This window comes from Catharus ustulatus, chromosome 3 (genome assembly GCF_009819885.2).
Source record: "Catharus ustulatus isolate bCatUst1 chromosome 3, bCatUst1.pri.v2, whole genome shotgun sequence".
Classification (NCBI taxonomy): Eukaryota; Metazoa; Chordata; class Aves; order Passeriformes; family Turdidae; genus Catharus; species Catharus ustulatus.
This window is the reverse complement of record NC_046223.1, coordinates 107480950-107508004: the sequence shown is the minus strand read 5'-3', so window position 1 is coordinate 107508004 and position 27055 is coordinate 107480950. Positions and strand designations below refer to the sequence as shown.

Sequence of the window (27055 nt, the reverse complement as noted above, 5' to 3'; positions counted from 1 at the left end):
AGTACTACTGGTGATAATCCAGGGATAATGTTTTCGTAGGGATTAACTGTTCTGGAGAACTTTTCCCATGTGTAAAGCACAACATAGGCTTATTCAGCTAGGTTGATTTGGCAGTCTCTTTATTTCTAGCAAAAACTATTTATTGTGCCTGTGCAGAAAAAAAATTTCAGCCTTGGACAGCCAGAATACAGTTTTCTTTTCTTTCCCACTGACAATTGCCTTCTGGATAGAGCTCAAAAGCTAATTTTCCACAGATAGTCCACTTCTATAGAATTATTAGAAGCTTGTGTGCCAAATAAATAATTTTGAATCTTGTATCTTTAATGAATTTGGCTACAAGTTAATGTAATTTTTACACCGAATGTGTTCAATTCATTATTTGGAAACAGATTTCATTTCTTTGGCAAAATGTCATTATTCTTTCAGAGAAGTAACAAAGAGGTACATCACTTTAAAAGAAACTGCTGGGTACAAAGACCAGCATTTACCTTTTGTTAGCAGTATTTTTTTACTCAGTTTTATTGCTGTGGACCTGCTGGTGATTCTCTGTATAAGAAACCTAGCTTTCTGAGTATGGAAATCCTTTCAGGTTGTTTCAGAGCATGTGCTCTTTCTCATGATTTTTCATGTTTCAAAGATAGCCTAGGGTAGCAGATACAGGAAGCAGACATGTCCTTATTCCTACAATTCTTGGCCGTACATTAGAATAACCCCAGAATTTATGTCTCTGTGAAAATAACCTCAGGTCCATTAAACACCATTTTCCTGCTATACAGAAAAGCTCCTGGGGAAAAGAATCTTAAAAATAAATGAGTGGATAGACTAATACACCATAGGGGCTAATTTGTGGCACTGAGTAAGCAATTCTAACACAAGGCCACTAATTTGTTGGGCTTCCCTTGTCATATACTGTATTTAATTGTGGCAAGAACTAATCAACAGATAAATAATTGCTTCTTCAAGCCAGGACTAATATAGCACCTTTACAATTAAATACAATTATTACTATTATAAACTACAATTTTCAGCATCATGTTCTAGACTTTAACCACAATTTTCTTGCTGGGCTTTTAAGAACCACAATATAGAATTCAGAAAGTGCACCTTTCTCAGTCTAGGTGTTATCTGGAGTGTTACTTTGTTAAAAAAAACCCCACAATCAACCAAACAAAATTCATGCATGGAAATTATATTTAAAAATAAATAAATATCTAAAATATTTAATTATATAATATTGGGAAATTCAACTTCTAAGACTAATAAACAGAGTGTTAAGACATCCCTTGTTCTGCAGAAATGTTCTGAAAAAACAGAAGAGAAGAGATGAAAAACAATTGTGTATGAGATGAAAACTAATGATGCTCAGCTCTATCCTTCTTTGGCTCTAGATATACTGCTACTGCATTCCTCCAAGAAAACTGTGGGATTTGGTAATCACTAAGCTGCTGTGAGCTCAGAAGTGACTGCCACCTAGATCACTTGTCCTAATCAAGAAGCTTAATGTGTGTATACAATGTTTGTACCAACCCATGTGTAATGTAAGGTTCAATGTGCTGGAGATGCCTTGTACCGAAATGTAGAGCTTGGACCCTGAGGAAAGGAGATGTGTTTTCCTCCTGAATGAAGTTAGCATTGCAAGCTGAGCACAGGAGACAGCACCTGACCTGCTAAGGTGTGGGTGAGAGGGTAAGTGGGAAGCAGAAGGTAGATGGGAAGCAGTGATTTCACAACTCCATCCTTTCCTGCTGGGGCTAAGGCGTGTGTGTGTGGATAGAAAGGCTCAGAAGGAAGCTAAGGACATCTGCTTTTCACCAGGACCACATCCAAAAAAAATCACCTTTCAGAGACCAGCATTTAGCAGCTGGATAAAGAGCAGCTGGCTGGAGTTTATTCTGGTGAAAACAGATCCATGCTAGGAGGAAGTACATCCTCTAAATTCATCTGCATACCTCTGATGTCCTGTGAGGCTTTCACAACACAATCTCTTGTTTTAGCTGATCCATTCCTAAACAACTCCATTATTTCACTTAAATGTTTTAAGCTATGATTATCTCACTAATACATAAAATCAGGGTACAGTAATTGCTACATTAATAAACAATTAATAAACAAGTTTTCAGAACTAAAAAGGTATTTAGAAGAAGGACACAGGTATAGCCAACATGGACATTAACAGTACAAGCAGGAGCCTGTGAACACAACAGCAAATTCAAGGACTGCTCCCTTTGATCAATCCCTGTATATCTGGTATTGGCACCAGGGACAGGAACCACAATGCCAAAATCCATGTATCTTAGAATAGGGCTTCATTCATCTCCTGTCCTGATGGATTTGACAGGGAGGAGCAAACTTGAGGATATCTGTCAAAGAAAGCTGTAGAGTCATAAGTATGCTTAGTGGTGTGTAAGGGATAGCAGCAATCCTAGGGTATATCCTACCAAATGAAAGGGGACCTCTAGAGGCACCTAGAAATAACTTCATAATTGAATATACTTCTTCTGAAAGCTGCTGACAAGGTTCACACACAATTTTATTTCAATTAATGACATAGAAATTTTTAATTACTTTTTTTGTTAACATGGAAATAATCCCCAGTTGATATTCACCTTGAGGTGAACTGTAGAAATTATTTATACTTTTGTATATACTGCTCTTCTCTGGACTACAGGGAGATTTTATTTAGAGTTGCATGTTCAACTCTGGGTTATTCATGCAATCACAGAGCCAACCTTCACATCTCCTTAACCTGGTGGATTTCACACCACATTTTTCTGAGAATGTTTCACACATATTTCAGTAAAATGGCAAAATTACCTCCTGTCTAATTTTCCTTCTGTTGATTATTTTATCTTCCAAACCATATGTTTTTCTCATTTTGCTTTGTTTGTGATTGAATATAAAATTAAGATAGTTACATAATTTTTATGCCAGGTAGCAGTAAGTCATCTCAATTCGGCAATCATTTGGTTTGTCAGTGCAAATAGTCTATTCCTATGAGCCTTAATTAAACATGAAAATATGGAAATTTGCTCTCATTGAAGAAAAATGAAGTTGATATCCCAAGGTACTGGAAGTGTTCAGACTACAAGTAGTAGAAATACAACTGGAATGTCAACTAATGTCTGTGTGATAATAAAAACAGTGTTTGACTTGATAGCTAACCAAGCCCCCACGTGCTTTTCCATTCCACAGCACCCTGAAAAAGCACTTCTTGTGTCATTAGCTGCACAGCTATGGCTTCCCACAGCAGCACACATTGCAGAGGTAACAGTGATTTGCCATCTCAGCGCACCAAAAGCAGATGGGGCAGGCTGACACAGGCAATGCCTGGCTGTGAGCACCACGGCTCACTCTAATGAGTCCCCTTTAATTTTTGAGATATTCACACCCAGTTACAGTGACTCACTCCATCAAGTACATTAGTATGGTAAATTAACTTTCTGCAGGACTGATGAGTTTCCTGGGAGGAGAGTGGGAGGAGAAGGTGAGGCATGGAGTCAGAGATGGCACAGAGAGGCGAAGGGATGCAGTTCTGAGCACCAAATCCCTGTCCATAACTTATGAAATAAGAATGCTGTTTTTTCAGCTCCAGGCCTTGTGCACAACATATTGAAAGGACACTTTGATACTAGAGGAAAACACTTCAATGTTTAAAAAAAAAAACCAAACAACTTTAAATCACAGTAATTCATTCCAGTGCTGAAATGAAGTGCCCTGGTTTAATGCTTCCTTCAGGAACCCTGTAAAACGAAACAGCTTTATATATATATATATATATATATATAAATAACAAATACCAATGTTTATAGTTCAAGAAATGTGAAGAAATGTGACAAGAAGTCATCCCTGGAAAGACCCTAGTTCTTTGTCTCAAGTTACAAAAACACGTGATACTAGCCTTCAGAATAAGGGTAGTATCATCCTAAAAGGATGATTTGCATTTCAAAATCCAGACCTAAAATACAGGTTTCCACTATGAAATGGTCACACTTTAACTAAAGGCACCAGTGTAGATCTAAACTAGATATTTGATTAACATCTGGCCAGAAGTGCCATACTGCTATGTGCATGTACAGCTCCAGGAAAGCATTGCCAAGCCATTCTATAGGAAAAAAGAACAAACCCTCATTCCAAAGAAATTAAGTAAAGGACGTTTATATTTTGACCCCTGAAATAATTTCAGCCCTGACTTTGCTAAAGACATCAAGCAGATGGTTTAACATTTTATTATTTCAACTGTTCATACATAATATGGAGACTTCATGTGCTTCATTCACAACAATTTTATTTGATTGCAAGAGAAGGGAAGATCTCTGACAGAAGTAGTCAATATTACCTCTCTCTGTCTCCTGCACATGCTCAAGGATTTTCACTGGTGTTTTGAATACTCTTCCTTGTGATGAGAAGGAAAGCACTGAGGAGGGATGAAGGAAGGTAGGAAGCAGAAGTTTCAGGATGACAAGTCTGAAACACTTAACTTTTGCAACAGGTTATGTAAAGGTTGTGAAACACTGATCAGTCTTGATAGCTGCTGGTAGGACTATGTAACAGGGGTAATAAGCATTGCTACAGCAAATACTAGATCTAAACATGATAACAGCTATGGGATGTGGTGCTGACAGTTCACTATTTTTTTTTCTTTGATCTCTTCTGTTCTTTGTGTTAGCAATGGCTCTCTCCATCCAAGCTGCAGCACTCCTTTATTACCCTTCAGATAACCTTATTAATGAATTCAGTATTTTGCTTCAGAAATAATCAAAGTATCCCAAATTCATTGTTTTGATTTCTCAGAGGAATAAAACATAGATCAAAGGTGAGCTGCAGAGGAAGAAGGTCTCTTATAAAAATGCATGACAGTTTTGAGAACTGGTGAACTTCCCTCAAAATAAAAGATGAAGTGAAAGTAATTTGCATGTTATTGTTGGAAAATTTACCCAGCTTGCATTCTTTTATCAGACCACGGTGGAAGCTGGGGCATGCATGTAAATGGTGATATTTTTAAGCATTCCAGGCTGGATCATCTTGTCCTGTCTGGATTTACTCTCTTCAATGCATTGGAAGTCAGTTTTAATGCCTCCAAGAACCACATATAGCCACAGAATTACAGATACATCCAATACTTGGTAATAATCAGAGGTTTGGACTAAATCTTTGCATTCCCACACATGTGCTGACTCTGCAAGCCCTGCCTTTGGACAGTTGGACTGCTTTTTGGATTCATGTGTCCATGATTCCTGCCTCTTCCAGACAGACTGTCAGCATATGCTACTGATTTGCTCAAGCATTAGGAAGATTCATTCCACTAGCCTGGATACTCCACAAGTTACTATTTAGAGCAATTAAGATTTAGATGTTTAGATTTCATCTCTTAAAATTGTCTGACTTCCTCATTTCCCAGATTTAGAGTCTCCAGAGGAGATTGTCTAGAGGATATGGGCCATTATATGCTTTGCAACAAAAAAAAAGAAAACAAAAAGAAGAAAAAAAAGGAAAAGAAAAAGAAAAAAAAGTATTTTAGCCTTTAAATTAGCCACTAGCCATAATACTGCAAGGAGAAAAGGATTTGTCCTTTGCCTTTCAAACCTTTTCACCAGCTTTAGGACTCATACTTTCACCCTTCCCCGCAGATAGTTTTTAAACCATTGCTGCCATTAAATGAGAGCTCCCAGTGTGCACATTTTCACACATGATGAGAGGAGCTCTCTGGACTCTAGATCCAACTTGCAGGACTGGACACTAATGGTTAATGGAGTTTGCACCAGACTTCACAGCACTTGGGGCTCACAAAGATAAACAATTTCAGGAGCTCAGTACAGTCCTAAGCGCTTAAGTAAGGATCAGGAATGAAAATTCCCATTAGCTTCACTGAGATTAGTGTTTCAATCTAAACTGACTCCATTCCACATTGTTAAAGGCTCTTAGCATCCAGTGTTGTGATTTACAGCCATATTTTCAGAACTGTTTGCTACCCAGCATGCTGGTCCTCTTCTGGAAATTACTGTTTTCAATTTGCTTTGCAGCTTAAAGGAGAATCCTTTTATTTACTGTATTTTGTTTTTCAATATGGTTGCTGATATTTAAAGCTCTGTTTACTAAAGACAGATTTTAAAATCTGTTCTGCAAAATTATATTAAGTCCAGACATTATTTTTCCTGGGATAAGCACAGAGACAGAAAAGCAGCAGAAAGGCATGTTACCAGTATCCTCCCCTTCCCTGAATTGCTCAAAGTCAGCTTCAAAGTTAACACTGCCTTTGGGGTTTGCTTGACTTCGGTTTTATAAGTAAGAAGCATTCTGGTCCTTTGTTTTAAAATTCATGGAGCACAGTCCCAGCTTCTGTTTGAAATATATAACAAGCCTTTTATGTGGTTTAGGAGTAGACCTGCATTTTGGCACAGCACCTGCCTATTCATGTCTATAAGGAGAAGAAAAAGAATAATGGCAAAAGCAGTTTTGTATGGAAAACATCCAAGCAAAATGACCACGTCTCTTTTTTTAGCCAAGTCGTGTTTGAAAAGCAATTGCAATCACTTTTGGTTTTAAAGTTATCACAACCCAGTTTTAATACAGCTTTGGAGCACCAAGCACATTGCTCATCCTGGAAAGCACTCCCCAGTGATAGTGCTGGGCCACAAGCACAGTTGCTTTTCAGCACACTGCCATTTAGATTCTGCTGTAATAATTTTCTTTTCATAGCAACTTCACTGAACCTCTGGTGAAAAAGAGAATTTCTTTCTAATGATTTACAGTAATTGTCTCAGATGTGCAGATTAGTGTTAAGTGCTTAAGGAATGCATTAAGAAACTACCTCATCAACTGTTTTATAACCCCCCACAAGCAAAACTTCTACTGAGGCCAATAATGTTACTGTCATTCCTTCCCAGACTCTATCTGCCTGTCTAGATATGCACTGCTCCTTATAGAGCCATATTCTGATGTCCCCAAACCAGTGTTACTTGTTGCTTTATTTGTTTGTATCCAAAATTTAAAAAATAACAGTATTATTTTATTATTCCATACCAGTTTGGAATTTTCAATAAAACAGTAGTAATATTAACAGGTTTAAAGATTTTTTGAGTCATCTTTACAAAAAAATACATATGATGTTCTCTGTGTTGCAGTTAATTTTAGGTGAGTCTTGTAAGCAAATATCCTGTCATATTGTCCAGGACTATTGCTGCCACACCAGATGTGATCTTCTAGAAGGCAGCAACATGGCTAAAGTCATGGTGTGGGTAGATAAATCAGTATGTTTTATAATCTACTTTATTTCAAGACATGCTGCAGTTCTACAGCAATGCAGGATTGGTATCATAATCTAAACAGATCAACTATATTTGGCATAATATACTTCACATTGGTATAATATACCTTAAAAGTATTCCTGTTACAGGGACAGCTTAAGTGGCCAAAGCACATCATAAAACCAGCACAGCTCTACCAGCTAAGAGATGATCTCAGGAAACATCAGTTTCTGCCAGTACAACTGCATCTATGTTTGGGACATCTGTAAACACAGCTGTGCCATTCTGGAATTCTACTTTTTTACAGCCACTGAAAGCTGAAATCCAGCCCTAACCTCATATTTTGAGGAGAGCTGTGCCATCTTTAGAAAGATGCTAGTCTGTCTTTAAAGAGGCTGCAAATACACCCACTTAAATTTCAATACATTTTTGACGTTCTTTTGTTCTACACATATTAAAATGAAGGACTAGAAATCAATTTCCTTTGAGGCTGCAAATGTGAGATAGAACCAAAAAATACGGCAAACCATTTGATTCTAATTAATGAAGTAGCATTCTCTTTTCATTTTTCCCCCCTTAATTTAAAGTTATCTATAAAACTCCAAAACACACCCAAGTAATATAGGTGCAATAAATTCACAAAGTAAGTTACTTTATTTCATGTCAGCATTATATCATGATCATTCCTAACTCTACTCTTCCAGTTAAAGTACCATTGGTGCTTGTTTCTATTAAAACAGAGATATGCTTCTCATGTTCAGTGACCCAGTTCCAAGAAGTATCACAATATAGAAGCCGATTTTCCACTTAATAAACATGCATAATTCCTGTGAACATTAGCAGTGATTATGCACACTTACACACTCTAGGGCATATTCTTCTATGAATTCAAAAGATCAGAAAGAAAATGTATTTGGCCCTCTAGACTGCAAGAAACCCTAAAGAATGATAGGAACAGTCAAGACTTTTTTATTGGTATCTTTTATTGTAATGACAGTTTTGTATATTAATTTCTTAGCCCTCTGCCTCCAATGCTAATGAAGTTTTATGCAAGATAAAAGAATTGAGGACTTTTTAGGAGAGAAAAAGGAAAATTAAGACAGTCAGTAAGGATTAAGCTTAACAGTTATGTTATTCTCTTTGAAGAAGGAAATTCTAGGTTCCAGTGTGTCTGGTGCTATTTCCTACAGAAAAAGAGGTTAATTGGGATATTGCCAGCAGCCCAGAAGGTCATATCTCATCACAGGTAGATAAATGAGAGGGCAAGCAGTGCACATTCAAACAAAGACAGGATAATTCACAGAATGGGCAAAGTTGGAAGACACCACAGTAGATCATCAGGTCCAACCTCTCTGCTCAAGCAGGGTCACCCCAGAGCACACAGCACAGAACTGCATCCAGAGGGTTCTGGAATATCTCTAGTGAGAAATATCTCTCTATCTGGAATATCTCCCCAGCCTCTCTGGGCAATCTGTTCCAGTGTGTGGCCACTGCACAGTAAGGAATTTCTTCCTCATATTCAGGTGAAGCTTTCCATGCTTCATTTTCTGCCTCTTGTCCTATTGCTGGGTACCATGGATCAGAGCCTGGTCCATCCTCTTGGCACCTTCCCTTCAGATACTGAGAGACATTAATGAGATCCCCTCTCAGTTATTTCGTCTCAAAGCCAAACAGGCCCAGCTCCTTCATCTTTTCTTTATAACAGAGATGCTCCAATCCCTTCATCATCTTTGTCAGTCTCTGCTGGACCTGCTTCAGCAGCTCCACCTCTCTCTTGTCCTGAGGAGTCCAGATGCATCTCCCCAGGGCTGAGCAGAGGGGCAGGATGAACTCCCTTGTCCTGTTGGCAATGCTCTTCCTCTAATTGATTCAGTTTTCTACAGCTTAAGGAGTACATAAACCACTGTGATGACATTATTTTTTCACTTATGAGAGAAAGCAAAAATACTCCAGTCAGTTGATTTTGCTTTTTCTGCTGTTCTAGATAGTTCTCTGCAGTAGGAGGATGCAATTCCCATGCCCTGGAGAAACTTAGAATTTAGCACCAGGTCCTGAGCAATGCCTTGTGGTTTTGCACATTTCTTTACATAACATTGGCTTGAATTTTAGCTTCCTCAGAATTCTATCCACAGATTTCTCTCCCTGCCCTGTTCTGTGCAGATTGTCAGGACAGTTAACTCAGTGTTTCAGTATTTAGGACTCTTTGTGGCTCTGGGCTTGTAGTTTATGACCAACTCTTCAGTAAACTATTTTAAAAACTGCAGAAGCATTCACTTCATTCAGTGCCATGGAGGGAAATATGAGCCCTAAAAGTTTGCCACAGATTTTGTATCCCAAGAAGAATCTATCTACCCAAAAATTGACCAGTATTTTAAATGAAACTATTATATTGCAGAAAACGTTAAATAAGCAACAGTATAATGCATATTTCTGCCTATTAGTTGCTTATTTAAAAGAGGCATTCTTGACTAAATATTTTTATAGACACTTCCACTAAAAGTGTTCCAAATAATTTTCTGTAGAGTCCATTGGTGTAACTGCTATTTATTTTAAGCACTGGATGATTTGTATTCATAATGGAAACTTCAATAGCAAATGTTTCCAAGCCAAACTGGAGTAATTCCCCCTTTAGTCAATACAGTCTTCATCTACATCAGTAAACAGCGCAGTACAATTGATGCAAATATGTAGAGTTGGAAGGGTTCATGTGGAGGACCTGATACCCTTATCACACATGTTCTGGAGGTTCCCAGCCCAAGCTTATTAGCAGGAATTAGATACAGTAACACAGCAGGTGTCATCCCAGGACACATCTAGTTATGTTTCATTTAAAAGAAAAACAAAACCAAAACAGTTTCTATGCCCACTCTGTAATTCTGATGGAAGGGCAAATAACCAGGAAATTCACCTCAAAATATGGCTAATACCAAATTTTTGTCTGTTTAAGCTGAGGATATTTTCCACTGTGTGTGAGTTAAAAAAAGGGAGCTTCCTTTGTATCTAAGTTAGATGACCAACACCTTTTTGTCAACACACATGAAAATGCACCCCACAGCTCTCACAAACAAAGAAACAATCTCATCTTAGGTCAACATGAATTGGAAATGGAGGAAAGTCCTGTATTTCTTTTCAAAATATATTGATCTATGGAAATCTCCCTCAATAATATAAGATAAATGTCATCCCTCCCAACTATAAGTTTATGCAGAGGAATTATGAATCAATAGATGCTTTATGCATTTTCACCCTGAATACTCTTTAAGTGAACTGAGATATTATAAATGTAATCATAATGATTCAGGTCTCCTGCTGGTGGTTCCTCCTGGAAAGATCAAATTTCACATCTGGGGATTTATCTGCAGGCAGAAGCTGGGGTGGACAGAATGACTTACATAGGAGAAGTTTCCACCATGGCCAATATTCAGACTATGAGTTCCTCAGAGACATTATTTTACAAGAATTTCTGCGACACAGAGAGAAGTAAAGCTCTGGATTTACTACAGCTAATCACATTTCTCCTCACAAAATTAGTATTTTGCCCTGTATAGACATTAAATATAGGATGACAATAAACTGGACTAAATATATGGCAGTTCCATTACAGAGCAAAAATCAAACCCCACAACTACCAAAGCAGGGCAGAGAATCATATTTGATGTCCGTGTCTAAAGATACATGAGGCCATAAAACTGAAAGCTGGATATTGCAGCTTAGTAAGATTACAAAGCTGTCCTCAAATTTCAGGAGCAAAATACTGCTTGTGCTCTTCATGTTTTATTTATTTTTTGCACTGCCATCTCTGCAAACATGATATTGAATTTACTCTCTGATGTGTCTTCATGAGTCGAGTATCTTGTGAAATATCTATGAATGCTTCAAACACCTGTTTGAAGGAAAGAAGTCCTGGGGGTTCTGAGCTATTTTCAGCTTTTTTTTCTCACATATACAAAATTAAAAAAAAACAAAAAACAAAAAACCACAAAAACACCCCACCAAAAAAACCTGCCAAAAGAAAAATTAAAAAAACCAACCACAAACCCCCAACAACATAAAAAATCAAAACCAACCAACCAAACAAAAACAAATAAAAAATCATCAAAACCAAACCAAAAAGTTCCAAAAAACACCTTTACTGTGATTTTCAAAAAAGAAACAATGATTTCTGAAGAGTTGACATACTTCATTAAGAATTTTGTAAAGACTGTTTACTTTTGCCAGAAACGTGTGTGAGAAATGACTGGATGTCTGCTCTTGCTGGACATGCAGCAAGTACTATTTAAAATGGAACTTATAAATTACCAGTCAATAACAAGCACAACACCTGAGGCTGTACAAACTTTTTCATCTGAAAATATTACAAAAAATATTAAAATTCATTACAAACTTATTTGTTTCTTAAGAAAAAGATTGTGAGGCAACATCTTCTTCAGCCATAAATACTAAAATATGAAGACAGAAATTTATTTGTGTAAGTTGAATTAGAAGCTTTTTGCTAGAACCATTCATTAGAAACAAAAAGGGTCTAGGTAATACTTTGCAGAGTGATCTGGTTCAATGCTGAAGAAATTTAGGAAAGAACTGTAGCATGCATTTAAGGGAAACAACAGTCCCATTTGTTTGCAAAAAATGCCACTGTTCTCAATATTAAATACATTTGAAAGGCTGCTTTATTTTTATTCAGCCTCACATTGTATTTGCAAGCTGTTCTGATCCTACAGTTCATCACTGCCATTCAATATTTCTCCTAATTAACATTACTTTGAAGTCTCTGACCTTTAGGCCAACACTCAATTCTGAATTAAAATATAATTATCTTTGCCACATGAATACACTTTTTATGCTACCCCCATGTTCTTCTTGTTACAGAATAAATACATAGTAAGGGAAAATCTGCATTGAACATGACAAAGTAATGAAAAACAAGACGAAAATGAACAGATCAGCCTGCTTTCCCTTCTCAATAAAATGAGAAAAAAGTGACGGCAGGGGAAAAATGAAAGCAATACCTAAAACTTATGGAAGAAATCCTTAGTGCACAGTGCATACTTTATCTGCAGGTGATACTGCCATGAACCTTCACCACTTTTATATAAGTATGTCCTGCAATCACATGGTTTATATTGAACAAGGCTATGGCCATCCTTTGAAGGTGAACAACGTCCATGAATTCCAGAGCACAGAGAATGCATTATATTCCCTGTGAATAAATCACAGCTTTTTTTCTAAACTTTTGCTTCTGGTCACTATAGTTGCATGAATCACTGTTGTGGTGAGGGTAACACTTCCCACTCATTGCCTCATCTTCCCCACTGCCTCTCAGTCTGAATGACCAGCAGCACTGCACCATATGTTTGCTTTACATTACTTCAGAACTTTTTCTACAGTCAAATAACTTACTTTCAAGTTAACAAATAACTTAGTAAACAACTTACTTTCACGTAGAGCTGCTGGAACTCCTCAAGGTTCAGTCTACCACTTGGACAGTCCTTTAGAAATCCTTTGTACCACTGTTTTAGCTCGTGCTCATTGAACTCCGTGCTCTTCACCAGATCCTCCATCACCTCAGGGGCCAGCTTACTATTTTGTTTCCCCATTTTGCCTTAGGAAGAAATAAATGAATACAATTAGCCAAATGTGAACATTTTAAATTGGAATTAGCCACAAAACTTGGACAATTGTTTTGCATTCACTGCTTCTTTCAGTCAAATGTTACTTCACAGATTTGCTAGTGAACATGAACCTAAGTTATGCTTGATTATTGGAGGCTGAAAACAGTGAAAAACGCAACATTCTTCTTTCATTTAGGAAGCTTAAGTCCTGGAGACAGACTACTCATCTGCCTTAAAATTAGGCAATTTACAGATTTTCTTTGCAGTAAGATTGAAAAAGATTACTTATTTTTTTCTTTGAATGCAACAAAAAATTTTACAGATTCAGGGATGTCCACAGAATTCTTCTTTATCTTTGTCTTGAAAATATCTTCTGATATGACAGCTGTGTTAGCAGCTACTCCTCACATGTCCAAGGCTGTGGACAGACAGGCTTGTAACATACAGCACTAGGTATTCCACTGGGAGGAAGCAATCCAAGAGTCCACAAACTTGGTCTCAAAAAATGATGAAACCAAACTGGAAGAATAAATTAAATTCTTACACATTTTTACATATGCATGTATGCTTACACATATGTATAAATAGATACACATTTATGTATTTAATGCATAATTAATAAACATTATATGGTTTGCATTTCATCACTGTTTACATTTCATCACCATTAACTCTGAAGATATTCACTGCATTTTCTATATACATTTTGTATACACTGAAAATATTAAATATAAAACAGAAATATCAAATTTGTGTGTGTGTGTGTAGATAAATACAGTCATTTCAGTACTACTGGCCCTTTGAGATACTTTCAGGTTCTTCCAAATTTTACCAAAAATGCCCTTTGCAAGGACTTCAGAGAAAACCTCATTTTTAACTTTTCCCATTTTGCTACAGTTTTTTTCATGACAGATGTCTTTCAGTTACTTTTTAATCAGATGACAGACAGCACTTAACTTGTCCTGTAGAGAACTGCAGAGCGATGAATAATTTCTTTCCAGAGCCCAGCTTTGCATTTCCATTTTTATCTCCAGTACAGCATCTGTGTCTAATGACTGCACCACACTGAATGCATTGATTTCTAGTCCATATTCCTGATTTTAATCTGTTTTGGCATCTTTTGGCATCTTTCCCTATTCCAAAGCAGAAGTTTCTTTCTCCTCCAAAGGACATACATTGTCCTGTTCCAACAAATCAATATATTTATATAACTTCTTTATGGGAACATTCCTTGAGCGGGTGAAAAATTAATAATTCCTTCTGGTCTCTGTGTGTGGTCAACACATCCCTGGTGCCACAGTGCCAGCAGCACCAGGTTTGTTCCTACAAGACCTCATGGCCCCTCTCCCTTTTGGCCATGGTCCTCCCTGCTCTAAACTTACTCTGTTCTCCGAATTTGAGGCTCTGCCAAGCTCCCGTTCACACATTTTGGTAAACTCAGCACAAATATATGGGAGTTCAATCTTCCAGTTAGTTGCCACAGGTAAAACTGTACACACAGATGTGCATAAATCAGCTATTTTGACTAAATAATGTGTTTGCAATTTATGACATTTAGAGCAACTGCCCCAGCCTTATCTCTGAAGCCCCCATCTTCTCATGTATAACATTGACCCAGTTTGGCATATTCTGAATCTAAATCCCAAGGAGGCTGGGATAGAATAACCAATGTAGTTATTTCTCTAGCTCCAACTCAGATAGCTTTTACAAGAAATAGTGACTTTTAAAATTTTGTTTTATTCTTTATGGGGCATGTTTGCTTCTTCTTTTTATATTTTATTTACACTCTGTTATCTTTTGCAGTAATAAGGTGCTTTTCTTAGGACCCAGAAAACCCCTAAAGATACTCAGTAGTTATAGCAACTATCCTAGGTTGATTCAAAAAGCATTTTTTTTCTCCTAATTTAGCCAGTTGTGCTTTTGCTTGACTCTTCACCTGAATTCATATCCCCATAAGTATTTTACTCAACAATATTTAAGGATGAAAAAAAGCACTCTCAATGGGCAAAACTCAGGTGGTTTTGACTGACCACTTTTCTGTTATATGAGTTTTTTTATCCTTATCCATGTCAGTTTTACAGCCCTGGGACCTGGCCCTACAGAGAGGTGGAACAGAACTGTGAATCTCAGCCACACCTGCCAAAGTTGCCTCTGCTATTCTCAGTGATGTGAACATAATCCACTCTAGAACATCTACAGAGCATGGAGTGGGTCTGCATGTGTGTAAGAACACATGAATAAAGACACACATATCCACACATAACCTATCCCCAGAGCCAGAGAAACAAGTCACCAGCTTTTTGCCTCTGTGATCCAGGTCCCCAGTTTTGGGCAGCTGCTTGTCTGCCACAGGTTGTCCAGTAAGTGCCAAACACCTTCCAGCCATTTCTGATGTACCTCACCACAGAATATCCTCTAGTAAAGGAAACCACAGCTGACATTTTGAGAAACACTCTCAGAAACTATTTTTTCCACAGAACCAAACCAGTATTTGAGAAAGGTATAATTTGTGACTGCTGGGTTCTGTACTCTTATTTGCTGCTCCAGCACAGCATGGTGCATAGTCTGCTATGCTCTGTTGGGAGAGAGTGAGCAAACTGACCAAGCTGGTGACAATGCTTTCCTGGAATTAGAAGCACTCATTCTTTCTTCATGTTTTAAAGCTCTTTTCTTACAGAATTGAATTACAATCTGCAAGAAAGCTCAAGAGTCTCATATAATTATCAAATATAAACTCAGACTTCTGTCTCTGGGAGATCCATCTTATTTGGGAATAAAACTCAAATACATAGATTATCTAGTTAATCATATCCTAACATCTTCTAGAGCTTCATTGAATCTCTTATTATTATTGAAAAAGTACAATCACCCATTAGCAATGAGTATGCTACTGCCAACACATTTAGTTTTCTAAAGTGAAAACCGTTTTTAATTAACTTACAATCACAGTTTCCCAAACATGTTTTTTCCTTGTGAATGTCTACAAATATGCCCTAGCAAAAGACAGGAGAGAACAGCTGCACAATCACTAATATTTCAAGAGGAGGAAAGCTCACTCCGCAAGTTTTTTTTTTTTCTGGTACATGTTATCATTTTCAACTATAAATTTGCTTCTAAGCACCATATTTCCAACCATGCAATGTGACAATCCAAACACTGCCATTCATATTCAGTTGTGTTTGCTGGCAAAAAGAAACCCATGAAAGATAAAAAAAAAAAAGCGTAATGTGGGGAGAGATTCAGAGATTCATGATAAACATGGAACCAGGTACCTGGATGCCACATAGCATTGATACAATGCCAGCTCTGTTCCCAGTGAAATTATCCTGGCAGGAGAATTCTGATTAACACTAGCAAGGGCAACACAGTCCAAATTCGAGATCAAGAAAAACATTAAAACTCTACAGTTGTGCAACAAGTAGCAAGAGCAACAAAAGTTGAGTTTAAAAACATTATCACTTTTCTGAAACACTTGAAAAGGCCATCAGCCATCCAGAGAAAATTGCTTTTCAGAAATTCTTAGTAGTCTACTCCAGTGTTTCATTAAGTAACACTTCAATTGTTGCTTTTACAGGTCCATAGGAAAGTCAGATTTAAAAGATGGGATTTTCTTAAACAGCCAATCCCCAACCCAAAGCAGTCCAGGCTGTGCCAGCAGCAGGCAGGGGCAATATGAGGATGGATCTGCCTGCTCTTTGCTGTGCTGGACCTCAGGAGCCCACACCAGACAGCTCCTCCAGCTATAAGAACTGGGATTGTTTGTCTGGTGTATTCCCTGCAATGCTGCCCTGTGTCCCACACATGCTCGTGTTGTTTCAAAAGCTGTCCACTCCATCATCACTCAAACCTCTTGGCCAAAGGCAAGGCTTTTTCCCTAGAATATTTCACAGCAAGTCCTGCACAGGTTTGTCAGGTCTGCCTCTCCGTTTGCTTTGTCAGTAGGAAGCTATCAGTGTGTGCACAGTTTCACAAAACAAAATTTGAAAAACAAAGAGAGAAATAAAAAGTTTAATTTGAAACATTACTTATGGAGACTTATGGACTCTTGTTTGCTGTTTAATGATCTCAAAAGACAGCCCCAAACTGCTGCTTACACAGCTCCATTCCCAGTCTTTTTTCCCTTCCTCTCATTCTCCTTCAGCCTCCCTGGCATGTGCTCAGTGTTCAAAGGGACCGAGAGCAAACAAATGGAACTCTGGCTGTTCCTAAGGAAGAACAGAGTGCTGCCAAAGATCTCCAATTTGTGCTGTAAAAGGACCCAAATTCCACTGAGAAGACAGCACCAACAATGTTCAACAATGTCCCTATAACTCAGCTCTGTGTTCTTTTGCTTACTTTCCTTAGACATAGTCACATAAACCCATTCTCCTTCCAAGTTGCATTAGGAAGAGTGCTGCCAGCAGTTTGAGGGAGGTGATTGTTCCCCTCTGCTCAGCACTGGTGAGACACCTCTCACCATTCCCCAGGTCACTGTGGCCAGTGCTGGGTTGCCTGTACCAGGCAGACACTGGAGTCCAGCAAAGGGCAGCCAAGGTGATGAGCACTGGTTATACAAAGGAAGTCTGAGAGGGCTGGGGCTGTTCAGCCTGCAGGTCTCATCAGTGTGGGTCTAAACACCCAATGAAGGGAACAAAGAGAGCAGAGCCAGCCTCCTCTGAGAGGTGCCCAGTGAGACAAGAGGCAATGGGCACAAATTCAAATACAGGAATTTCTGTCTTGATGTGAGAGAACATTTCTTTACTGAGCAGATGATCCAACACTGAAACAGGTTACCCAGGAAGGTTGTGGAGTCTGTGTCCTTGAAGACATTTAAAACACAACTTGACAAAACTCAGCAATCATCTGTAGCTGACCATGCTTGAGCAGGGGCTTGGACTTCAGCATCTTTGGAAGCCCCCTCCAATCTTGGTGATTCTGTCATTCAGTGAAACACAGGGAAATGTGTTCCACACATAAATGGGGCAGTCACACCACCTATTTTTGATATCCACAGTAGCTGCCTAATTTAACTAAATTCCCACATGGGTAGTTGACAGAAAAGTGCTCCTCCAAGACAACCTTTGGAGAGTAGGTACTGGTGACTCAAGCCATCTCCCCCCCTCATTGATTCCAGAAGTGCAGAAAAATTCACCTCATAACCCTGGGTACAAGCATCAAAGTGAAGTAATTCTGCAGGAGCTGAGGTAGTTGGTAGTCAACCAATACCTCTGCAGCCTCGTGAAGTCTGTGCATTAAATGAATTCTCTTGTATGGTGCATGTTTTTCTTGCTCTTCCCTGGCTTTGGGAAGTGGGAATGAGTCGTGTGGACTATGCCAGAAGCAAATGACAACACTCACTTTGCCAGCTCAGCTGTGCTGGCAGGCACTCATTAGGCTGGAAGGAAAACTGTGCTTCATCCCCACCCTTCTGCCCACTCCCAGCCCACAGGCTCCCACAGGATCGTGCTGATTCCTGGGGACAGCATGTGAAATCCAGGCATTGAGCAAGCAAGAGTGGTGGGCGTCTTTGCAGTCTTTGACACAATGCAAATCTATAAATGGCAAATCAGTGTACAGACTCCAACATAATACATATATAGGGGGAACAAAACCCCAAACACATAATGCTGGGGAAAGCAGAGATCTATGTCTACAATAGCAGAATAATTTTCACATGATTTTTAAGCAGACTGTTTATCAAATTTCCAGCCTTGTGCTGATAACTGTAACTCCTAACAGCCCCCAGCATTGTTCCTTTCTCTTCAGGCTGTGCCAGATACTGCCTTTTCTCTACTAATGCCAGCATGAAGGATAGATAGAAAGGCTATCAGGCCACACAGATGCCTCATTCCTTCAAACACATTTATTATTTCACAGAAGAAGAAATTTGGAGCTAAAGTCTGTCTTTCACACACAAAACAAACAACGGCCTCATACCCAAAGCCCCACGGAAACAAGTATCCGAGGAACTAAATATTTGGAAAATAAGAGGAATTTTTCCATCCCCATGGAGAGAGACACTTTACTAGGGGCTGTAATGACATAACAAGGGACACTGGTTTTCTGCTGAAAGAAGGTAGATTTACCCTGGATATAAGAAGATATTTTACAGTAAGGGTGGTGAGGCACTGGAACAGGCTGTTCAGAGAAATTCTGGATGTCCCATCCCTGAAAGGGTTCAAAGCCAGGTTGGATGGGGCTATAGGTAACTTGTTCTAGGGAAGGTTCCTTAACCATGGCAGAGAGGCTGGAACTAAGTGATTTCTGAGTTCCCTTCCATCCCAAACTGTTATACAATTATATTTTCCCTAAGCAATTAGTGAAACACCTCTTTGCATCGGTTGTTAACAATTTCTAAGTCAGCTTGCACGTAACAGGGATGATACCTTGCATAGGAGAATCACTCAGGAAAGCCCTTTTTTCTCCCAATACATGCGAAAGATGAAGATATTTTAGAGGGGGTTCTGGCACTGTGGCATGAAACCACCTCTTAAGATTCTGACCTAAGTCCCACACTATGATTAAACCTTCTGAAAAGGGTCAGCTTAGAAGGGACTTCCTTCACTGTCTCTGCTGTAAGCCAATCTTTCTCAGTGGCCTTTACTTCACGATGTCGTGGCACCTGCAGCTCTCCAAACTCCCACAGGACAAGAACTGCATCACTCAGCTCAGTCCCATCTTCCTACTCCTTTCTCTGAACCCCTGGATCCAAACACAGAGCAGCTCCACACCTGCACTTTGCCCACAAGAAAGAAGGGCTGCAACAACCTGTAGGAGTGGAAGATGAAAGCAATCCACCTCCAGGTGTTTGCTGTCAGGACAGAAAAGGCAGGCAAGGAGCAGCCTGCCAGACACTGGCAGAGGTGCCAGGGCAGAAGGTGCCCAAAACAGTGACATTAAATGGGGCTGGGCAATGCCAAGCACGGTGGCCCTGCCATAGCTGACTCTGCTAAGAGGGGCTGAGCACTACACAGTCTTCAGAGGTCCCTGCCAACCTCCACAGTTCTAAGACTCAAGAACTGCAGACACCCTTTCAGTAGTTATTGTGGGAGAAAATTGGTTATCAGGTACAGGTAGACATATATACTTTCATATTGTTATATTCCCATAATGATCCCATGTTGTTCCCTTTACTCAGAAACAAAACCGACCCTGAACTAACAGCTTCCTCCTTCATACTAAATTTAGGACTCTATTTTAAGTTTTTAACCTGCCATGACCAAAGAGTAAGAATTAACATGTATGTGTGTTTAAGGAATAACATCTGTATTGTGCAGGTGACCAAGCACTGGAACAGATTGCGCAGGGGTTGTGGAGTCTCCCTCACTGGAGATATTCAAGAACCATCTGGACACAATCCTGTGCTATGTGCTCTGGGATGACCCTGCTTGAGCAGGACCAGATGACCCACTGCAGTCCTTCCAACCTGACCCATTCTGTGATTCTGTGTTTGTGGAACACCATACTGAAATTACAAACAGTCATGATTTAATGCTGATAACATAAACCTCAAACTATGGACAAAAAAATAGGCTAGGTTCTGATTTATGTGGCACTACAGCAAAAACTGGAATAAATCCAGTGATTTCAGATTACTTTACTGGCTTTACCAAATATCAGATTCAGGCCTGTAATCTCTCTCTGTAAAAGAAATGGGGGAAAATAGAGAGTAATGGCATTAAGGAATGAAATTATCCAACCAAATTGAATAATAAATGCAGAAAAGATATTTAAACAAAAGAAGAGAGATATTTTTAAATTTTATTTGAAATGAGATGGATATTCAACTAGATTCAAGCAATAAAAAAAGCATTTGAAAGGGTAAAATGTGTACAGGGGGATGCTATAACATAACAATGACCAGTATGTAGGGCTTTACTCTCTAGGTGACTAGAAAGCTAACATTGAACTCGTTTCATTAAAAGTATGTATTTGTTTTCTGTTAATTCTGGTATAAAGCAAAAGGGTGTTCTCTACATTTTCAACATGAAAACCCAGGGCATTCCAGATGCACAGGTAGCTGCACTGTTGATGCAGCCCTGTGAGTCACAGTAGGGCTATACTCAAAGCCCAGTGCTGATCCCAGCAGCTTGGGTAGAAACAAACCTGCAGACACATGGTCTGAACCACATGGCAGGGTCTCATTTCTGCCCCTTTTTCTCATTTGGATTGGATTGCTTACAAAAAAACATAGCTGGATTTCCTCATTTACAAATGGACAAAGTGTAACTTACTTGAGTTGATCAACGAGACACAAGAGTTTCCAGGCTCTACCACTTAGTTTTAGACTTGGAAAGACAGGGACAAAATCCTCCTTTTGCTTGTTCTTTCTCTCAGGCTCTTTAAGACCACATTTCTGGAGAAAGCTTAGGCTCTGAATGCTCAGTTGTCCTTAAGGAAATTTTTGCTTCCCCCTTACCTCCATTATTTGGCTTTGATACATCATAACTCAAACTTTTTTGTGGTTTATTTTCTTCCAAGTCCACTTCTTTTCCATTATTTCAATGAAATTTAGTGATTTATATGTTCTACAAAATTTAGTGATTAATTTCTGATGAGAACAATCAGCTTGTTCGTGCTGAGTGTCAGACACATGACTGAGTAAATCTGTTGCCATAGCTTCATTTTGCTATTGGGCCAGTGTCTATGATCAGTGAGTAACAAGGAGGTGTGATTTGAGGAGGAAAACTGATTTTTCAGTAATAGAATGAGTATTTTCTTCACTGGACTGTTGTCTGGTAAATTTTATCCTTTTAAATAATAATCTTAAAAAGCCTGCACAACATTTACCTCTCTTTAATAATTTGTATGATGAAAACCATTGCAATCAACAATTGCAAAAAAAAAAAAAACCAACAAAAAACCCCATTGTTCCAACATCAGAGCCTTGATTTCTGTGAAAAATTTGGTTTGTACCTTATATGAAACATAAGAGCTTTTGATTGCTTTTTCTGAGATTTTATTCTAAAATATTTCTGATTGTCTTTCCCTCGTGAGATGAGAAATCTGTAACCTCCTGGACACTATTACTTCAGAGTGGCCACTGGAGCAAATTACACAGCAGCATCACACAAAGGTCACTTTCTGAGCCTTGCATTTCAAGAGTGGTTTTATACAATTTTAGATATGTCAGAGATCTATCCAATATTCAGTACTGCATCTTTTCTGGGATAGTTGCTGTAAACATCTCTTTTTTGGGGGAAGATTGACAGGGCATGCCTGAACATTTTAGCTTCCCTGAGTATGTTCCAGTGTTCTGGAACCAGTCTACATATGCATAGACTATAAGCAACTATTTAGTTTTGTTATGTCAAACCGTATAAATATTTCTTCTGCCTGAGACATAGATTTTTTTGGTCAATTTGTAGAGACTAGTGTCAATTCTAGCATCTATCAAAATGCTGCTTTTCTTTGAGATAAGATTATTGAAGGTTCATGCTTGGGGATAAGGTTTCTTAGGCTTTAGCCATTGCCTTGACTTTATTTACATATATGCACAATTTTTTTTTTTTAGTTTTCATTTGTTTGTAAATAAATATTCATTTATTCTGTCACAATGTTATATAAGACTAATATAATGCTATTAAAAAGTAACATGTTCTCTCTCCACATAAATTACAGGATGTCTTATTTGCTATCAGTTTGTTTTATTGTTTGAAATGTCATTTTACTCTTCTGTTTGATAGGTGCAAAGCCAAATTCCCTATGATGATAGCCTTACCAAGAATTACTTTTACTGTTCACCTTCCAGCCTCATTTTAATTTGAGTTTGAATCCATCAGGTGCCTTTCCAGGACTGCCCCTCTGACTCATAAGTCATTGTCTTTACTGAATAGTACACGCTTCAGTCTTCACTTATATCCATATTCCTCATCACAACTCTTAAACAATAACTGCCCTGCCTTCTGCAAAGGCAAAATTAATCAAATCTCTGCTGTTTAAAAAGCCATTTGTCTTTGGTCCCTCTGCAGTCAATGGAGAGAGTCAATGATTCACCCTGTGCAGAGACATCTGAAAGAGGCAGGATGAATACATGCATGTGTATTTTAAGATGGAATGAATCAGCAAGCGTCTCTTTTTTCCTGCCACTTGTAGAGGCAGCCCTGTAAACGTTCTTAGATCTGAAACTGGATTTCTAATTGCTTTAAGTGACGCAAGAAAAATCCCACCTTGCTCATTGACAGTGGATAACCTAATGCTGTTCCCGATCTCACTAGGAAAAACATACATTTGCCAAAGTTGGTTGTAATTCCTGTGCATCACAACAATTATTCAGGTGTGATGAATGTCATTACAAGTGCAGCGTGCTGCTGTACCAAATGCAATCCTTCCCACAATGTTATTTACTTCCATCATAGCAGTGGGAAAACTCTCTTCTGCTCTTTTCCAGGCCCCCACAAACCAAAATAGTTTTAAATAGCTGAACTGCAGAGATCAAATTGTTCACGATTGTTTCATTATGCCCTTGTCATTTCCTGCTTTTTCCTCAATATAGTTCTTAACCAAGTAAAGTCCTGGCCTCTAAGAAAGACCTTTTTTTATTATTACTTAATACAATATTCTTTTGCAACAAATTTCACTTTGACCATCTAAAGGTTATATTAATTTCTCCAACTCATTACTAATATCCAGCTCCCTCTTTACGCAACAGAGTCCCTTTAACAGCCATGTCCAGTGGTGCAAGGCCCTGGATCATTGCTCTGGATTTTTAGGGAGAAGCAGGTATGGTGAGCACTGTGTGGCCCTCCTCCAGTCTGCTGGGAATAACAGCAGCCAAGATCGGTGCTCAGACTGGTTTCTCCCTGTTCCCAACTTACACAGCAGTGAGAGGGTCTCTTTTTCATCTGGTTCATGCTCCTGTGTCCTGTGATCACAACTGTGACTCGCAAAGGATGGAGTCAAACTCTGAGCAGTGACATCAGCACGTGGTCTATCAGTAGAGTTGTGTTAACTGAAATAAATATAATTTAACACATACCAGATACACTTCAAACCTTCATTTCCATTCAATTTCTGTATGAAAAGGAGCACCCCAGACCCTGGTGTTAGCTGGCTTTTGAGCACCCATGACTTTTGAGCATGATCTGATTTCAACAGATCATTTTGACCAGTGGGCTAAACACTACATTACTAAAAACCACATGGCTGTGTTACAATTGATGTTAACAGGAGTGATTAGCAGGAAAGCAGATTACAGCTTTTTATTTTACTAAAACCCCTTCAAAGTCAAAATAAAGTGTTTGTATCATTGTGGCTAGTGATCCATTGGCACAATGCTCTCCCCAGATTCATTATAAATGAATCGTCAGAACTATCCCTTGTGACTGCTTCACATGGACCCTGATTAAATGCAGAGGAAATATATTACTGAGAAGATGAATCATAATTCTGCAGAATGAAATCAATGGCTTTACACCTTTGAGTTGGACACTGAGGGCTGATCAAAAATGTTACTCATACAAATGAGTGAACAGATGAATCACGTACACAGCTTGGACAGGAAAAAGCCACCTAAAATTTGATCAGAAGCAGCCTTGACTATGACAGAAAGCCAGAAGAAAACATGAAAATGTTTTCCCTAAGGTAGAACTTCCAAATAAAACTTTGTTCTTTGCACTGCTATGAAATGCAAGGTTTTTTCATAATTTCTGATATTATGGTTTGGAATAAATGTAAAAATTTTACTTAGAGTGGTTGGATGGCTTATTTGAAATAACATTTGAAATAGTTCCTTCAATCTAGCTCTGAGGTGGCAAGCTGGTACCAAGGATGAGATGCCCTAACAAGTACCCACTGGTATGACTTAGGCCACTCCAGTCATCTCAGCTGCTGAGACACTGGGTGTCCCGTGTGGATGTCTGACACCTCAGGTCCTTTCAGGTGGCACTAGACACCTCCACTTGAGCAGATGGTTCAGCCAAATGAGATCCTGCCCTCAGACTTAGACTGCTAATTTAGAATCCAAGAATCTTTAACTTGGAAAAAACATCTAAGATCAATTCCAACTATTACCCCAGTGACACTGTGTTCACCATAAACCATATCCCCAGGTGACACATCCGTGTGCCTTTAGAACATTCACTGGAATGGTGACACCATTGCTTCCCTGGGCAGCCTATTCCAATGTCTGACCAACCTCTGAGTGAAGAAACTTTTCTTCATATCCAATCTAAACTTCTCCTAATGCAACTTGAGGCCATTTCCTCTCACCCTGTCACTTGCCACCTGAGCAAAGAGACCAACCCCCCCACACCAGCTCAAACCTAGCAGATAAATGCTGCAGTGCCCTGCTTCTACAGTAAAGTCATTGCAGAGAAACCTCGCTCATTAAAATTGGTTCATCAAGCTTATACCTAAAGCCTCTCCTCTGATGTCTTTGAAAAATGCTTGCCTTCCCCTAATCCCCACTTAAGCTATGCAGCATCAGAAAGCTGGAGGGAAATAAGGTGTTTCTGATGTCACCTAACCCACTGATGCTGCAATGCTGTGTTAGACATCCAGCTGTGATCCTCCCCACCCACTCCAGCAAGCACAAACCCAACCTGCAAAGTGCAGGCATGTGCAGGCAGCTGCTGTGTCAGCAGTGCCCAAAGCAGAGCTGCCAACTCACCTGCTCTTTGTGCTTGTGCATAGATCAACCACAGAACCACGGAATCGTTCAGGCTGGAAAAGATCTTTAGGAACATCGAGTCCAACCATTAACCCAGCACTACCAAGTCTCCTCTGACATTTCACAGAATAATGCACAAGAGGTCCAAATCACAGTTGATCCCATTTTTCAACCTTGAATACCATCCTTTAATGGATATTGGAGCAAAAAGGTCAAAGCTGGGAATGTATGAAACTGAACTGGTCCCACCAGGACTGAATTTAGAAGTACACACTGACAACTGTGCTTCCTCCTCCAGGAGATTCCCCTTCCAGAGCTGCCAATCCAATTTCTGTCATAAAGCACAAAATTGATTCAAATTTTAATGTGGCTTTAATGCAGACTGAGAACATGAGTTCTGTAGTGCAGACAGACTATAACACCAAAAAGCAATAATGTATATGACTATTACCTGGTGTTTCCTCATTAATTAACACATGTTAGCAACACTTTGAAATCACTCATAGATAATATAGATGAGCCTCACAAACCCTTCTGCCTGGAAAAATGTAAGTATTTTTACAGATAGCAGAGCTACTAGCAAGGTTGTATATTGAGAGGCAAAAAGAATGCACTCTGACATTAATATTGATAGAAACTGCAAAATGAGCAAAAAGGACAAAGCAAACGGAATGCTGGTTGTCTCAGAGGAGACTCTATGTCCCCAGTACAGGAACCTCATTTTTATTTCATGACCTTAATAGCAAGCCCCTGAGCCTTGTGTATGTCCTTCATAACTAAAGACTAATTACAAATACAATCCAGTGAATCTCAGCTATGAAGTATTTGAAAGCTTTTAGCTATTTCTTCTAGTTTTGATGTCATTTATACAGTACAATAGTTCTGTGAGACAGCATGGTAAAGCATAAAACATTCCATGGGTCCCAAATATGAATCACAGTATATGGTTAAAGATGCCAGAGGGAGACAGGGAGGGAGAGAGAGAAAGCAACTCATACTAAAGGACAGTACAATTTCATAATTTCATACATTAAAAGTAATTGGAACAATTTCTTCCAACTGTTTTTCAATGAGAGCCCTACTGGAATAAATTTTTATAAAAACTGGCTACTGTCACTGTGCTAATAAAACTGATAAATTGCTCAGATGAATCCATGTGCGTGCAAACATGCTTTTCTTCGGTGAAATAATAAAAGGTATACAAAAAGTAAAAAAAAGAGAGACAGATACAGTCTAAATTCCAGCAGCATTTACCATGGCCAAGAATAATGAAATCTACACCAGAGAAAGAGAAGATAGAGAGACCAACACAACACACCACACATTTGTAGTACCACATCAGCCATCTCCATCCAACTTCTGTGCCCCATCCTTCAAAGGACAACAAGTTTGTTGTGTTTTGGGCTTTTTTAGTTTAAAGAGATGCCTACTTTTCAGATCACTTTCTAAAATGCATGTTTTTCTAGGACACAGAGTTCAGGAGTTATATTTTTGGTGATGACGTAAAAAGGTAAGCAACATTTTTGATTTGGTTATATCGTGCATGAAAAACTCCTTCAGCAAAGTACATGGAAAGCTGCTACAAAGGAACAGCCCTGGGACAGGCCATAGAA

At 38.9% G+C, this 27055-nt stretch overlaps 1 protein-coding gene across 2 annotated transcripts in view; it reads right to left on the bottom strand.

Moving 5' to 3' along the window:
- The window catches only part of VSNL1 (visinin like 1), an 84285-nt gene that overhangs the window by 32012 nt on the left and 25218 nt on the right, over positions 1-27055 (bottom strand). For both annotated transcript variants that reach the window (XM_033053896.1, XM_033053897.2), the window contains exon 2: positions 12677-12843. In XM_033053896.1, coding sequence (XP_032909787.1) covers positions 12677-12838 — 162 coding nt within the window. In that variant the 5' untranslated portion in view covers positions 12839-12843. The remainder of the gene's footprint in view (positions 1-12676; positions 12844-27055) is intronic.